The sequence below is a fragment of the Hyperoodon ampullatus genome (genome assembly GCF_949752795.1).
Source record: "Hyperoodon ampullatus genome assembly, chromosome: 13".
NCBI classification, from domain to species: Eukaryota; Metazoa; Chordata; class Mammalia; order Artiodactyla; family Ziphiidae; genus Hyperoodon; species Hyperoodon ampullatus.
In genome coordinates this window covers 81165368-81182265 of record NC_136926.1, presented here as the reverse complement: position 1 = coordinate 81182265, position 16898 = coordinate 81165368, and the positions used below count along the sequence as shown (strand labels likewise).

Genomic DNA, 16898 nt, shown 5'->3' with positions numbered 1-16898 from the left:
AGTGCCCTTCCCCATCCATGTTTCAGATGTGGCCTCCGATGCATAAGAAAGAGAGGGGTAATGTGTTCAGTATCTACAGCTGTTTTGAAGGCCAACATTTTCTAACTCAGTAGTCAGTACTTAGAACCTGCCTGAAGTCTTCAGATAAAAGGTTACTTTGAAAGCTTATCCTACTATTACATTGTTGTTAATAATTTCAGGAACAGTGGGATGGAGCTTAGGAGGATAGTTTATTTCCTAATGAGTTTTAGATTTATCACTTTTGTGAATAATCTTTAGAAAATTTGCTTTTGACCTGGAGTGGAGATTATGGCCCAATAATTAACTTCTAGTTTTATGTTTGTTTTCCTAATTCATAAATCCAAATCCATAAATACTTTCAGATTTGCATTATATTACTTATTTTATAGGTTTGATAACTTGAAAATGTTTTGTTTAGCAATGCAAGTGACAGAAAAAGCACATCTTTCAAGAAATCAGTAAAATCCAGTCTTCATCCATATTGGTAGGCTTTTACATCAACTTCTTTTTCATGCAGTTGTAATAATTTTTCAGAATTACTTCAGAATTATATTTCTAATCAGGACAGAATTCTCTTGGATATTGTAAATGTTTCCTGTCTGCTTATCAGAGGAAGTATTTGACGTTGAAAAGGACTGAAATAGTACATGTGACTTTATATGTGAGTTTGTTTTACATATGAAGGAGGGTTGTAAACTGAGGTCAAAATGTCATAAAATAGAGAAGAACAAAGAAATTGTAATAAAAATTGCCCATAATGCCATCATCTAAGAATAACCATCAACTCAGGAAACCTATTTAATAGGAGTATATATATGCCTTCATTTTATCATTCTATCAGTTTTTTTCATACTTTATTTTTTACAGAGTTACAGTCATATTGTAATATTGTTTTGTTACCTGATTTACCACTTAATTACTATAATTTTTTAAAATCTATAAATGGTCTTTCTCAACATGTACCATAATGATTTAAATTATTTCCTGTTTAGGATGTTTCAGTTATTTCCTTTATTTTTATTTATCTATCTTTTGCTATTTTCAGTGGTGCTATAATGATGAATTGTTTTGTGCATTAATCCTTTTTTTACATTTGATTGCTTCAAATAGCTTTCTAAAAATGAAATTTATGAATTTAAGATTATGATCCTATGTCAGGCATTTTATACATGCTGCTAGATTAAACATTATAAACATTTTAATGTCATATTTACACTATAATTTATCAACTTTGTGTTGTTTTTTTAAGAGTATGAAGATGGTGATCTATCATCTTGGATCAACAGGGAGAGGTTTCAGAGTTATCTTACAATGGATGGCTTCCTCTTGTATGAACTTGGAGATACCGGTAACAAGCATATATACAACTCTCCATCACACTACAAAACTTTTCCTTAACTGATTACTCCAATCTGTAGAAAATGAATTTTTTAAGTTCTATTTCATAATATCATTCCTTCTTTCAGACCTGAATGCCACTTCAACTTTATGAGAATATAGATTAACATTAACCAAAGAACATACCTTTGCATGTGGAATAAAGATTAGCTAGAAAGCGTTTACTAATAGAAGTGATAGTGACAGGGAAAACAGAGCCTGGAGAATAAGGAAATGAGAAAAAAATAACCAAACAGAAAGCTGTCTGCAGGACGCTGATTTTGTAATAGGAGTTGGAATACAAATTATCACAACCTTTGAAAGCCCACTTTTACCTGTGAAGAAAATATGGGCATCAGATTGGCATGGTTTCTTGAAGTTATGTAATTGAAAATGATAAGCAAAGCAAATATAAATATAGATGCAAAAAAGAAAGCTGTAAGGAACTACAGCTGTAAGGACTGGTCTAAGATGTGAACTACAAAAATTGTAAGAAGCTAAGCATGTAAATTTTAGGAGGAAGTGTTTTGTAAATTTATAATGAATTACAAATAAGAAATAAGTCATGGTTATTGTTGCCACATTTGTTTCCATTCACAACTTTATGACAGTTGGATGAACTGTATAGTTTTAGATTAAAAGAATGGGAAAATGTTACTCAAGGCTCAATTTTTTTATCTGAGAAATAATAGGTATAGAGTTTCCTCTTCATGATTTCCTGCTCTTGGATCTGGTTAAGAATACAAATTAGAAGCTCTCTAACACATTTTTCTGTTACTTTGTAACTTTCACAGGATGGTACTTGTTCTGGTTCCTGAGCCTTCTTTTAATGTTCTGTGTCTGATGATGCTTCTGTCTTTGCTTTCCTTACAGAGGGAGGTGTGTATTAGCTCAGTATTGGAAGTTGATGCAGAGACTGTCAGAGATTGTGGGTTTACTTGCTGATTCATGCAGGCCCGTGTGAAGGGAAAAGGGGGAGAATGTAGGAATACGGTAGTTCTGCTGTCAGTACAGCATCGTAGGAGGCGGCAATTAAAATAGGCAGCTTCGCCAAAGCTCTTCAGTGTCTTCTCCCAGATTGATTTGGAAAGAAGTTGGCTATGGCAGTGTTTCTTTCTGTTCCCAGCATAATTGCCCTGGTTGGGTGTCGGCTTCGGCTGTGCCCTGCTTGTGGTCCTACCTGGCCACTTGTCATATAAGCCCCGCAACAGACTCCTGGCTCTCGGTGGCTTCAGACACCTAGTGTATTTTCAGGACTTCTGGCGACTGCAGGTCCCTGCATCTTCCGACTCCTGCTTACTTTCCCGTTTTGTCCCACTCTCTCCCGTCTCCGGCCACGCTGACTGTTCAGTTTCCTGAAAAGGCTGTGTACCTTGCACCAGAGCACCTTTAAACATTCTGTTTTCTTTGCCTGGAAAAGTGTAGTGAATTTATATTCATCTGTCAAACTCAGACCAAATACTGCTTTCTTAGGAAAGTCTTTCACTAACCCCCTGGAACTCATTAGTTTACTCTTATAAAATGTTCTTTTATAAACCCCATGTCCCCGTCCTCCCCAAGTCTTCTGATTGTTAACCACACGTCTCTGTGTGTGTGACTGTCTTCCCCAAGTGCAGAGCTGTGTCTGTGTGCTCCTCACTGTGGCCTCGGGAACTAGCCCTGTGCCGGGTCCACTGCTCGGCGCCCAGTGACTGTGAACTTAATACGCGAGGAACGCCCCGTGTCGGCCTGTGGGAACATGCTGGACATGTAGGCATTTTGAAAAAACTCATGAAGCACTTCAAATTAAAGACATAACAGTAAAAACCAAACACTGAACAGTAAATGCAGTAATATTTCAAGAGGGGAAATAAACATTATGAACTAATGTTTTTAGCTGAGGGTTAAAAGAAGCGTCAAGATTGTGTAGAATTTAAGGTTTGTATAGACTTTAAGTATGAAATTAGAGAAGATATGAGGATGAGATTGAAAGATTGTCGATTTAATCCTACGTTTATGTACCTACTCTGAGCCAGAAACTATCCCAGTATTTTTGTACATGTAATCTCATTCAACTCTCCAGATGACTTTGAAATAGATAATAGTTTCTAAAATAAGTTGGCATCCGCTGAGGTTAAGGCACATGGCTAATGGATGCTGTGCTTCACTGTTGTTCTCCCAGGCCTGGAACATAATAGACCCTGCTGGATTGCAGGGTCTGGTCTTCTGACTTCCATACCAGTGCTCTGGTTGTTACGTCACGCTGCTGTCCTGGAGGATGTCAGAGATGAATATGATTTATGTTCTGTTGAGGGTTAAATAAATTTGAGTCAGTTTTATTTTGTGCATTAATTACTAGCAAACAGTGGCCCATGGTACCAAAGGGAATAATACTGTAAAAATCATATTCTTGTTCTATACCATTTTTTCAGAGCTGTAGTAATTCTTAGTATATTTCTTTTATCAACTGGTTCCTTATAGTTTTAGTTTTCAACAAAATACTTACTTTAGTGTGTGGGTTGTGTGAAAAAAATAACAATTTGAGTATATGAATTGTTAAATATTTACTGTTATTGATATTTACATTTCAGGGATGGGAGGTAGGTGGGAGTTTATCACTTGGAGTCAACAGTTCACTGTTTCACTCTGCTAAGCATAACATGTTTAAGATAATTGGAATTGAACTCTGGAAACTATATACTATTTTCCTATTCATTGCTACAGTAATAATTGAAAAGTTTAATGAGGATTATTGAATTTAGATATGTCATTATTAATTTCAGGAAAGCTTGTGGCTATTGCAGTAATTGATGAGAAAAATACATCAGTTGAACATACCAGGTATGGTGCCTTGAAATAGTTTTAAGCTTCAAATATCATCCAATTCAGACTTTACATGGCTTCAGATAAACTTGACATAGTATCTTACTTTTCCTGCAGTGTTAGATATTAGATAAGGCAGCATATATTATAATTGAGTAATTATATTTTCAAGTTGATGAAATGGAATATTCATGTATTTTTTGTTTTCTCACAGATTAAAGTCAGTTATTCAGGAAGTTGCTAGAGATTATAGAGACCAGTTCCACAGGTAAGTGTTTGCATTCTGGAAGGCTCCATTATCTTTGTCTAATTAGGTTTTGTAATACAGTAAAGCAAAAATAGGAGTATTTCATTCTTTCAAAGACGAATCAAGGAGCTGAAGTGAATTACAGCATGTAGCATTTCAGTATGAATTGTTTGGACTTGAAATTTATTGATATATGCCTTACAAGTTTAGAAAAAACTTGTAATTTGTATCATACCTGAGTCTTGATAGGATTTGGGATAAGTTGGTGGTAAGAAAATATGCACATACAGGCATGTACCTCAGAGGTATTGCAGGCTTGGCTCCAGCCCAGTGCAGTACAGCAAGTCACATGAAATTTTTGGTTTCCTAGTACATATAAAAGTTATGTTTTTGTATATTAAGTGTGCAGTAGCATTGTGTCTAAAAACTGTACGTACTTTAAAAATGCTGACCATCATCTGAGGCTTCAATGAGTTGTAATCTTTTTGCTGGTGGAGGGTCTTGCCCCAATGTTGATGGCTGCTGACTGACCAGGGTGGTGGTCACTGCAGGTCAGGGTGGCTGTGGCTTTTTCTTAAAATGGGACAGTGGTGAAGTTTGCCTCATCCATTGACTCTTCCTTTCATGAACGATTTCTCCGTAGCATTGGTAGCATTTTACCCATAGTAGAACATCTTTCAATATCTGAAGCAGTCCTCTCAAACCTTGATCCTTTGTCAACTAAGTTTATGTAATATTCTAAATCCTCTAAATGTTGTCATTTCTATAGTCTTCACAGCCTCTTCACCAGGAGTAGATTCCTGGAACCACTTTTAAGGAACCTCTTTGTTTGCTCATCCATAAGAAGCAGCTCCTCATCCATTCAAGTTTTATCACAAGATTATACCAATTCATTCACATCTTCAGGCTCCACTTCTAAGTCTAGTTTTATGACTGTATTCACCACATCTGCAATTACTTCCTCTCCTGAAATCTTGAACCCCTCAGAATCATCCGTGAGGGTTGGAATCAGCTTCTTCCAAACTCCTGTTAATGTTGATATTTGACCTCTTCCTGTGAATCATGAATGTTCTTAATGGCATCTAGAATGGTGAATCCTTGCCAGAGGTTTTCAGTTTACTTGGCCCAGATTCATCAGAGGAATCACTGTCTATGGCAGTTGTGGCCTTAGGAAACGTGTTTCTTCAATAAGAAGACTTGAAAGTCAAAATGACTCCTTGATCCATGAGCTGCAGAATGGGGGTTGTGTTAGCAGGAGTGAAAACAACATGAATCTTACTGTGCATCTCCATCAGAGCTCCCGGGTGACCCAAGTGCATTGTCGATGAGTAGTGATATTTTGAAAGGAATCTTTTTTTTTCTGAGCAGTAGGTCTCAACAGTGGGGCTTAAAATATTCAGTAAACTGTGTTGTAAATAGATGTGCTGCATCCAGGCTTTGTTGTTCATTTGTAGGGCAAAAGGCAGGATAGATTTAGCATAAATCTTAAGGACCCTAGTATTTTCAGAATGGTAAATGAGCACTGGCTTCAACTTAAAGTCACTAACTATGTTTGCCCCTAACAAGATAGTCAGCCTGTCCTTTGAAGTTTTGAAGCCAGGCATTGTTGACTTCTCTCTAGCTAGAAAGTCCTAGATGGTGGCTTCTTCCAGTATAAGGCTGTTTCATGTACGCTGAAAATCTGTTGTTTAGTGTAGCCACCTTCATGTCTTATCTTAGCTAGGCCTTCTGGATAACTTGCTGCAGCTTCTACATCAGCACTTGCTGATTCACCTTGCACTTCATGTTACGAAGGTGGCTTCTTTCCTTAAACCTCATGAACCCACCTCTGCTAGCTTCAGACTTTTCTTCTACAGCTTCCTCTCCTCTCTTAGCCTTCATAGAATTGAAGAGAGTTTGGGCTTTGCTTTGGATTAGGCTTCGCCTTAAGGAAATATTGTGGCTGGTTTGATCTTCTACCCAGACCACAAAAACTTTTCTGCATATCAGTAATAAGATTGTTTTACTTTCTTAGCATTCGTGTATTCACTGGAGTAGCACTTTTAATTTCCTTCAAGAAGTTTTCCTTTGCATTCACAACTTGGCTAATTGTTTGCTGGAAGAGGCCTAGCTTTCAGCCTATCTGAGCTTTCAACTTCCATTCCTTACTAAGCTTGATCTTTTATAGCTTTTGATTTAAAGTGAAAGACGTGGGACTCTTACACTTAAACATTTAGAGGCCATTGTAGTGTTATTAACTGGTCTAATTTCAATATTGTTGTGTCTCAAGGAATAGGGAGGCCCAGGGAGAAGGGGAGGGAGAGAGATGCGGGAACGGCTGTTTGGTGGAGCAGTCAGAACACACAAAACATTTATTGCTTAAATTCGAAGTCTTGTGTGGGCACAGTTCATGGCACCCCGAACATCACAATAGTAACATCAAAAATCACTGCTCACAGATCGCCAGAGCAGATATAATAATAATGAAAAAAGTTTGAAATATTGTGAGAATTACCAAAAATGTGACACAGAGACATGAAGTGAGCAAATGCTGTTGGAAAAATAGCACAGATAGACTCACTCAAAGCAGAGTTGCCAGAAACCTTCAGATTGTAAAAAACATAGTATCTGGGAACTGCAGTAAAGCAAAGCCCAATAAAAGGAGGTTGCCTGTATACTCATACGTTTGAAATAAAATTAAATGAGCAATCACAGGTCAGATACAGACAGATGACGATTTTAATAGGAACTCAAAGAATAATGGAACATAAAAAATAGGTGATATTTTTTCCTGTATGCTAAATCAGTTTATTACTGTCATAAAAGACAATCAATATAAATTTGTTGCATTACTTAATTATTATGCCCTTTTTATTCTAAGTCTTCTAACGATATATCAATGGTATATGTATTTCTTGTGTTACACAGTATGAAACAAAATAGAAATGTCTTAAAATTAGCTTAATTTGTTACGTGTTTGTATCTCAAAAGCCAGTAGAATTCATACTTTTTTATATTTATTGTATGTGATTGATATGTTAAATGTTTACAGTGTTTGCATGCTTACCAAACCCTAAATTCAGTGCTTTGTATTTATCTTTTTTTGTATTTAATATTGTCCTCTCTTTCTCTGTTCTTTTTGGTTGTTGTTGATTAGGGATTTTCAGTTTGGCCATATGGATGGAAATGACTATATAAATACCTTGCTGATGGAGTAAGTAAAATGCTAAACGACAAAATGATTTTGCTATCAACTCTATCAATTTTTTTTTTTTTTTTTTTTTTTTTGCCACACTGTGTGGCTTGTGGGATTTTAGTTCCCTGACCAGGGATTGAACCTGTGCCCCCTGCAGTGGAAGCAAAGAGTCCTAACCACTGGACCTCCAGGGAAGTCCCAACTCTATAAATTTTTAAATTTCTGTTTTTCAGAGACAGGCAGGACTAATAGCTGAAAAAAGCAAACCTTTGTATATGCTAATGCAGATATTCTCTACCATCAAATATTTACTTTAGTTTTAAAATCTGTATTTGAAACTTATTAAACTTTAAAGTTCTCTATACTAAAAAAAAATCACTCCCAATTTAATGTTGACAATTTATAGTATTTTGGAAAGAAAACATCATTCAAAAACTTGTAAACTTTGTAGTTCTGTTTAATATGAACCCTAAGTTCAGTTTTAATGAATAAATGTAACTTAGAACATTTTTAGCATTCAAGAGTTAATTGCTGGGCTTCCCTGGTGGCGCAGTGGTTGAGAGTCCGCCTGCCGATGCAGGGGACATGGGTTCGTGCCCCGGTCCGGGAAGATCCCACATGCCGCGGAGCGGCTGGGCCCGTGAGCCATGGCCGCTGAGCCTGCGCGTCCGGAGCCTGTGCTCCGCAACGGGAGAGGCCACAACAGTGAGAGGCCCGCGTACCGCAAAAAAAAAAAAAAAAAAAAAAAAGAATTAATTGCTATTCTAGAAGAATTTAACAGACTAAAGTAAGTTTATAGGAAAACTTTGCAGCTTTAATATAATATTGATTATGCTTATGATGTAAAGATCTGATTTGTGACTTCAGAAAGTTGATATTAGAAAACATTTACCAGACCTATACTGAATTAATAAGTTTCAAATAAAAGCCTACTCTATTCAGCGGACGTTTAGTGAATATTTGCTGTAAGTCACACACTGTGTTTGGCATTGCACTGTTGATGCAAAAAAATGAGTAAATTATAGAGGCCCTGTCTTCAGATGCTCACCGTCCGCTGGGTGAGACAGCACGGTGACTCCAGCACTGTGTGGGAAGGCCTGTGTGGTACGGAGCTCTGGAAGCACGGACAGACCCACCCACACCAAAATGCACAGCAAGGCTCAAGGGCTCAGGAAATGCTTGCCACAAGAGCCGGTAATTAAGGGAGATTCTAAAGAATGAGAAGTAGCTGAATGAAGAATGCAGCGAGGTTATTTCAGGCAGAGTGTAATAGCAAACACAAGAGTGTTTGGAAAATGGGTCTTAAAATAGCCCGGACGTGAAGATGGCGGAAGCCCTCCAGAGCTTTACCAATTTATGAACCCAGAATAACATTCATAATTTTCAGATAAGAGCCTAAAATTACGAAGTAAAGTACCTTTTTTTTTTTTTTTTGCGGTACTCGGGCCTCTCACTGCTGTGGCCTCTCCCGTCACGGAGCACAGGCTCTGGACGTGCAGGCTCAGCGGCCATGGCTCATGGGCCCAGCTGCTCCGCGGCATGTGGGATCCTCCCGGACCGGGGCACGAACCCGCGTCCCCTGTATCGGCAGGCAGACTCTCAACCACTGTGCCACCAGGGAAGCCCTAAAGTACCTTTATTTATTTATAATCAATTCATTATCCTTATTCCAATAAGAATTTGAGAGGGTTTACCGAAGACATAAAGTACCAGATGTAATATATAATGAAGAAATCAAGACAAAGGGAAATAAAATAAAGGATCTATACAATTACTAAACGTACTTAAACAATTTGAATTTTTAATACTCAAGACAAAGTAGAAAAACATTGTTTATACATTTCCCTTCCCCTGTAGAATAACTATTGCTTATAGGAGTATGGCTGACCTTGTAGAAACCTAAGAGAAATTGCTATGCTATATAATCTCATAAAAGGGGGCACATTATAATAGAAATGTATTTTTAATAGGATCTTTACAGTATATATAGTAGGGACTTCATTACAACCATTTATAATGTCCTTGGAGGCAAGCCAATAAAGTGATGCAGTAAAACATTTTGGGCAAGAGGCCAAAGCAATTTGCATCTGATAAATAACTCCTTGATTCAGGATAATATTCAGAATTTCTAGAGATGGATGGACATTCCTTCATGAGTATTATTTCTAATGTGAGTTGTGAGATAGAAGTTTTGCTACAGTTATGATCAGAGAACAATAATCTCTACCACCAACCCCTTATTGTTTGTTTTTTTTTTAATTCATACTTGGCTTTTTTTTGAGAGAAGAGAGAAGGCATATAATGATGGCTATATAATAATCGAAAGTCCTTAATGAGCACTTACCCTGTGACCAACACTGTACTGAGTTGTCAGTGTATGTTTTCTGACTTTTACACTAACTCAGTAAGGTATAAGTACTGTTATTTCCATTTTGTATAGATAAGGAAATTGAAATTTCTTAGAAGAAACTCAAGGAAGTTAAATAATAAGCCAAAGGATGCTCAGCAAGTAAGTCAAAGAGATGCAGTCCTCAAATGCAGATCTCTTACTGCAAAATCTCCTAGCTACTGTAAGATCAGTATTGACACATAAATTAGTAGAATTTAATAAGTATTGATGCCTAAAAGTTTTTAACTTAGGGCAAATACGTGATATCATATAAGATAGTTAACACTGTAGCATTGACGATGTTTTTTGCTTTTTCTCAAAGTAAACAGGGTACTCTCAGACCTTTGGTCTATTAAATTATTTTGTGTTTGATTTTTGTGAGTATAGTTAAGAGGGAATAGGATGAGGTGCTATTTTTCATCGTTATTCAGATGGAATTATTTCAGAACAAACTGTTTCTAGTTCAGCTGTGTATTTAACTTTTTCATAAGATATATTTTTATAGGAAGACCAGGTTCTACTTCATTCCATAAAAATAGAATTTTGCTACTGATGCAGTATGATGATAACTAAACTGCTATAAGTTAAAAAGTTGTCTCATGTTTTTATAAACAAGAATGAAGCTAAGATTTTTTAAAAATTACAGTTAATTATTGCCTAACAATAATACTGGATAACAAAACACCCTGATACCCAGTGGCATAAAACAGCAATCCTTTATTCTCTCTCACTCATCTGCACTTGGCTAACCTTAGCTGGGCACAGACGTGGCTCCAAGCTCCCAGTTAAGTCCAGGTCTACCCTACGTGTCTTCCATGTCCTTGACCCTGGAGGGATATTTTCCTGGGGGATAGTCTTCTCATGGCAATAGCAGAAACACAAGAAGGCAAGCACATTTCAAGCCTCTGCTTCAGTCATTTCTGTACCTTCCCATTGGCCAAACCACACGGCTGAGCCTAACATCAGGGATCATGTTTTGCCTCAATGAGAGAAGGACGTGGTGTGGGGAGGGATAGAGAATTAGAAACAAGAAAGCAACCCCCTGGACCCAGTTACTTATGTAATACAGTGCTGTAAATTGTTTCTACTGTAGAGTTTTGTGCTTTTGCATAATACATTCATATAGACATGTGAATAACCGTAAACTGGTATGTAGGTGGCATACAGAATTAAGCACCTTTTTATGATTATGCAAAACCCTGTTCTTGAAGGGAAAAAAAATTATTTGAAGTAAATGACACATTAGTAATATTATGGTTTTTGTCTGCAAAGTGAATTAACGTCTAGTATATCACTGAAGCACCCATGAGGATGGGGTGATTATACCATAGGGTAGTGGGAGTTCAGAGAATTTGGAATAGTATTTATTGAATGTGTATTATGTATTGATACAAGGAATGTGCTGGATATTTAACTTGAATTTTCTCATTTAACTTCTGTAGCAAGATAGGTACCCTGCCCCCCACACCTTTATTCATTTATAAATGAAAAATATTAGACTTAAACAAAGTTGTGGGAAAGCATCAGATCCGAACACAGGCAATGTAATTCTGGAGACCATGCTGTTCCCTCTCTAGTTGCCTGAACGCCCTTTAACTGAGGTGGGCTGTATGTATATGATTAAAGTGATGGTATTTAAGATGAACTTGTGGCCAGGAATTATATTGCCCAGAAATTGATATTTCATACATAATAATTTTTATCCTTAGGTTTGATAGTGAATATTCATTTGTCTGATGTTGTATACTAATAGTTTTCATAAATGTTAATTTAGCTGTTGTTTAAATTGATGCACAATTTGAAATTTTCTTTATGTAAACAAAGGAAGGCAAAGCTATGATAGCTCCCTCCTTTTGTACTTCTAGTTATTTAGATATAATTCAAATAAGTATCAGAATATTTGCTGTCTCTGTGTTTAACATGTATTTTGATTTCTTTTGTTTTTCTATTTTCAGTGAATTAAAAGTCCCAACTGTGGTTGTACTGAATACTTCAAACCAACAGTACTTTTTACTAGATAGACAGATTAAGAATGCAGAAGACATGGTCCAGTTCATTAATAACATTTTGGATGGCACAGTAGATGTGAGTTTTTGCTTTAACTGCAATGGGGTGATGGGAGGAGGTGGAGGAGAAATGAGTTATTTTCTTTTGATTCTGAAAGAAAGAGTCGGCCATCACCCAGGGTGAGGGGCAGGCCTCCATCCTTGCTTCTCTCACATGATGGGCAGAGTCACACTCCCCAGGACCTAAGTGGCAGAGGCTGCTAATGGGTGGAATGTTATTTGGAGGACATAGGTTGTCGTAGTGACGGGGGGAGGTGTTACTGGCATTTGGAGTCGGGCTGGGGATGCTAAGAGGTCTGCAGGGTACAGAGCTATCTGATAGCGAACTTCATGACTCTTAGTACCTCTCTGGATTCAAGAATACAATTGCATTAAGTTACTTGGATTGGTTTTCTAAAAAAACCTGTGAATAGCACCACAGTTTCTTAAAAGATCAGGAAATGTATTTAAAACCAGCCCCAGTGGAGTGTTCCAAATATAATCCTATAAAATATTTCTCAGAAATGATGAAAGGATAATCTTAACTGCTTTTTTTCTGTAAACCATATTGCAGTGTTTTTCAAACTGGGTTGTAGCCCGTATTAGAGGGTCATGAAATCACTTCAGCAGGTTGTGGCCAACATGCATCTTAATTCAATATACTAGAATAAAATAAGAAAAGAAGAGACTTCAGTGCTTTTGTGACGTGTAGTTATTACTTTGTGAGACTTGTTTCAGCTTTACACAAACTGTATTTGAAAGTTGCGTCACAGAGTAACAAGTATTTCTTCTTTGGAAACGCTGTTAATCACATAGTAGGAATTTTATATTTGTGAAAATAACACTTGTTGAAATGATGCTCACCTGTATGAGTGAGAACCCTTCTATTTGTAAGTTAGTGAAATTCAAGGAATGAGCCAGGCTTTAGGCATGGCTGAATGCAGGGGTTTGATGGATTTTCATCAGGAATTTTTCTCCCTCTGCCTTCCAGCACTTTTTTCTTTTTGGGTTTCATCATCGGAGAGACTTTCCCTGCAGGACAGTGAGGATATCCTGCAGCAACTGTAACACTCTCAGCTAAACTGAAAAGCTGGGCAGGCCGGCACTTGGGTGGGTCAGCCTCAGCCGAGCTGCTCGGACTGTGACCAGGGAGGATGCATTTTCAGAGGAGAAGCGGACTGTGTTCACACAAGAGAGCAGAAGGAGGGTGGGACAGGAAAACCAGTAAATATTTACTCCGTGGCTCTGTCAGGTGCTCTGTGTAATCTTTTGTAGTCAAGTCTGGACCTGCAATTGTAAGGTTATCTAACAGAAAAATGAAATAATAGTACTGAAATAACAGTTGTTTTTTTCTTGTTAAATTTAAGGCCCAAGGAGGGGATAGCATTTTCCAGAGATTGAAAAGAATAGTATTTGATGCCAAATCTACTATTGTGGTAAGTTGTGACAGTGTGTTTAGTGTCACTAATAATTGAGACTATATAGGTATATAGGTTATGTCTAACTAAGGTAAAATCTGGAATTTCAAAGGATTGGGTAAAAGTACGCATTCTTAACTTGCAAGATAAGAACTAGTACATATTAATGTTAAGAAAAGATACTAATCAGGTGGTTATTAAGTTTCTCCAGTTATTCATTTCTGTATGATTGGTGAGTTAACTGGAATTCAGAGTCACTTAACCTGATAGCATGACTTAAAGTGTTTTTCAGAGTTTCTTTGCTCCTCCTGCCCTTTTCAGTCCTTGGATCTGAAGCCTTCTTGCTGAGAACTCTAAGACATCTCTCTAACTACCCCAGCTTCAGCTGTCAGTCAGCTTGACTGCAGGGCAGCCCTAAATTTGTTGGAGCCTTAAACTTAGTTCTATTGTCTATCTTGAGCTCCTCCACGGGTATTTTCATTCATTACGGCCAAAAGCAAAATAGAGCTAACCTTCTGTTGGTGAGCAGTCAAGTCATGCTAATAACTCATTAGTTACTCCGTGCATCCTTCAGTTTGTCAGTGACCTCCTTGCCACGGATTGGGCCCTTATCCCATATGTGTGGCTGCTGCACTAGCCTCCACTTGGTGTTCACACTTGCTTTTGTCCCGCCTCCAGTCCTCTACCTAATTAGTATTACTAAAGTAATCAGTTCTGATCACTTTCCTTCCCTTTTCCAGTGATGCCCCTCACAATTCTCTGTCCGTCTCACATATTCTCCTCCTCAGTCTTTGAGCTCACACTGTACCCTGGCCTGCCCTGTTCTTACGCTTAAATTTCTGCCTCAAAACAGCTTTATTCTGTGATGCCTTTTTCCATTATCTCAATCCGAAGTGACCCTGCTCTCCTCTGAACTTGTCTCTTTAGTTCTCAAGAGTTATAGTCACAATCCATAGAATATATTATAGTTGAAAAACCTATTCAGTTAAATTGCTTTTACTTTTCTGGGAGCCGAGGAGACAGTATATAAACTGAGGGAAATTATTAAGTTAATGTTGCTTTACTACTAACCAGACAAGTAAAAAATGTTATGTGACGAGAATATTACCTTCTTTATGGTCAATAACCACCCTTCTCCATAGCAGATTCCTACAGCCAGGATATAACTGTACAGCTCTTGGCACATAGTAGCCATCTCAAAGAGACCTTTGTGATTAATGTGAGAAAAATCAACATCCTTTGAAAAGGTAGTGGAGAATTTGGTGCCTTTTTCTGCTGCCAGTAGCTCGTTATACATACACACATACATGGGTATAAAATTTCTAAAGGGTCTTTCACACGATAGTCACAACGGAAATATTGACATTGATTCACTGGAGCTAAAGGCAAGTTGGATGGCAGCAAGAGGAAGAAATCTGTAGTGGCTTTAAGTTCATTTGTGCTTTTTATATCAGAATACAAATGAGGGATGTAATTCTCTTTCCACAGTCTATATTCAAGAGCTCTCCACTTATGGGCTGCTTTCTCTTTGGCCTGCCACTGGGTGTCATCAGCATCATGTGCTACGGCATCTACACGGCTGACACAGATGGAGGTTACGTAGAAGAACGGTACGAAGTGTCCAAAAGTGAGACGGAAAGCCCAGAACCGGTAGAAGAGAGCAGAGAAAAACAGGAGCCCAGGAGTGGGGACTCTCTGGTGCCTGCAGTGCAAGAACCCAAAGATGTGTTAGAAAAGAAGAAGGACTGAGACTTTACTAAGATAAAATATTTCATAGGATTTCAAATTATTAAAGAGTCTATTTATTGAATTTAGACATTTAATCATGACCTTTACAGAAGAGAACATGGTGTTTGTATTTTGCTAACATCAACTGCATGAGTTATAAAATAGTCCTTCCGTAAATGGGGAGATGTTTGGAGCAAAGATATGAAACGTTTGTCTAAAACAAACAAAATCAAAACACACCTTATAGATGTTGTTCCGCCAGATCAGTTCTATTTGCATGTTTCTCCGTCTGAATATTCTGTGACAAAATTAAGATTCTTGGGCAGAATATTTAAATTGGCCAGGCAGGTAGAAGATACATGTGTGATAGAGAAAAATAACACCTCCACCTCCTACCATCCATTCTCCTCATGTTTTGGATAAGATTTATATGGACAAAATTAAGTCTTTAAAATTTAGGCACTTTAAGGAGAACTAATAACTTTTTCCAAGGATCAAATTAAGATTATGAGATAAAATAATTTGGTTTTATACAGCATAGTGATTTTATTTTGTTATTTTTAAAGGAGAGGAAATGTTACTTTTTACCTTTATACTCAGTTGCATTATAAAACTTTCATATGGGCCTATATCATGGGAAAAAAATAGTCTTACGTTTAATCTTTGCAGCAGAAACAGGATTTACTTGGATCGGTGATTTCAAATGATGCCCTGGACACTGAGAAGGTGTCTCAGCCAACACAGCAGGAAGGGGGGGGGGTCTCTGTCACCCCTACACTGCTTTAGCCAGAACAGCATACTTTTATTTCTCTGTTTTATATATCGGGATTTTGTCTAAAATTTTTTCTTTGGTAAAAAGCTCCTGCTGCTTTTTAAAAAGTAATATATATCATGTTTTTATTTTATGGTATGGTAGCTTTATAGTAATTTATAATCTAGTGTGTGTGTATGTATATCTGTATATACACATACACACATACATATACACATACAAAATTTATTGACATACATCTGTTATGTAATATTATGGGCGTGTCTGTGTTCATAATGAGTAATGAGTGGCATAATCAGCCTGTTAAGAAACTTCATGTCTGGTGATGAAAGACATCTGCCAGTTACCTTCTCCATCCTCCCCGTTGTTATCCATTTCAGCTAATGACCTCTCATCTTCTCTCCATAACGGAATAACATAGGAATTCTATCCCCAGGTTATGTACAAAAACTGGTATTTTTTAAATAATAGTGTGGTATGTTTATTGTAGATTAGTTTATGTTTGAGACCTTCGTTTTAGCTAAGTTTAGGATTTTTATTAAGTGACTATAATCTGGGTGGTTATTCATTGAGTTATGAAACACTTAAAAATGTTTCATCACTTTAAAACTATATAATTCATGGTCCTGATAGGGAAGCTGTTTAGCATGGCTATTTCTGGTGCCATGCTGATCACTACTAACCTGACGCTCTTGTGCCTTTGTCCTAAGGAGTTACTAGGAATTGCTCTCCCGTACCATTTAGTATATAGTCATTACTTGTTCTTCATGTTCGGCACCCCATTATTATCATTTTTATAAATGAAGCACGTATGCAGTCACAGGAAATTTCACGAAATACTAGAATGAAATGTTATTCTTAAATGGAAATTGGAGATAAATGCTGTTAATTTAACAAGGAAATTTCTCTCTAAAGAGTAATGAG

General features: G+C 37.3%; 1 protein-coding gene across 1 annotated transcript in view; it reads left to right on the top strand.

Annotated features, from left to right (window-relative positions):
• TMX3 (thioredoxin related transmembrane protein 3) overlaps window positions 1-15223 on the top strand; it is a gene marked incomplete at both ends in the record, with an annotated part of 41710 nt that extends 26487 nt beyond the window's left edge. Inside the window, 7 exons of the mRNA XM_079717938.1 lie at window positions 1271-1369; window positions 4161-4218; window positions 4415-4468; window positions 7584-7640; window positions 11967-12096; window positions 13424-13492; window positions 14963-15223. Of these exons, the coding sequence (XP_079574064.1) occupies window positions 1271-1369; window positions 4161-4218; window positions 4415-4468; window positions 7584-7640; window positions 11967-12096; window positions 13424-13492; window positions 14963-15223 (728 nt within the window). The remainder of the gene's footprint in view (window positions 1-1270; window positions 1370-4160; window positions 4219-4414; window positions 4469-7583; window positions 7641-11966; window positions 12097-13423; window positions 13493-14962) is intronic.
• Between the last annotated feature and the right edge of the window lie 1675 nt (window positions 15224-16898).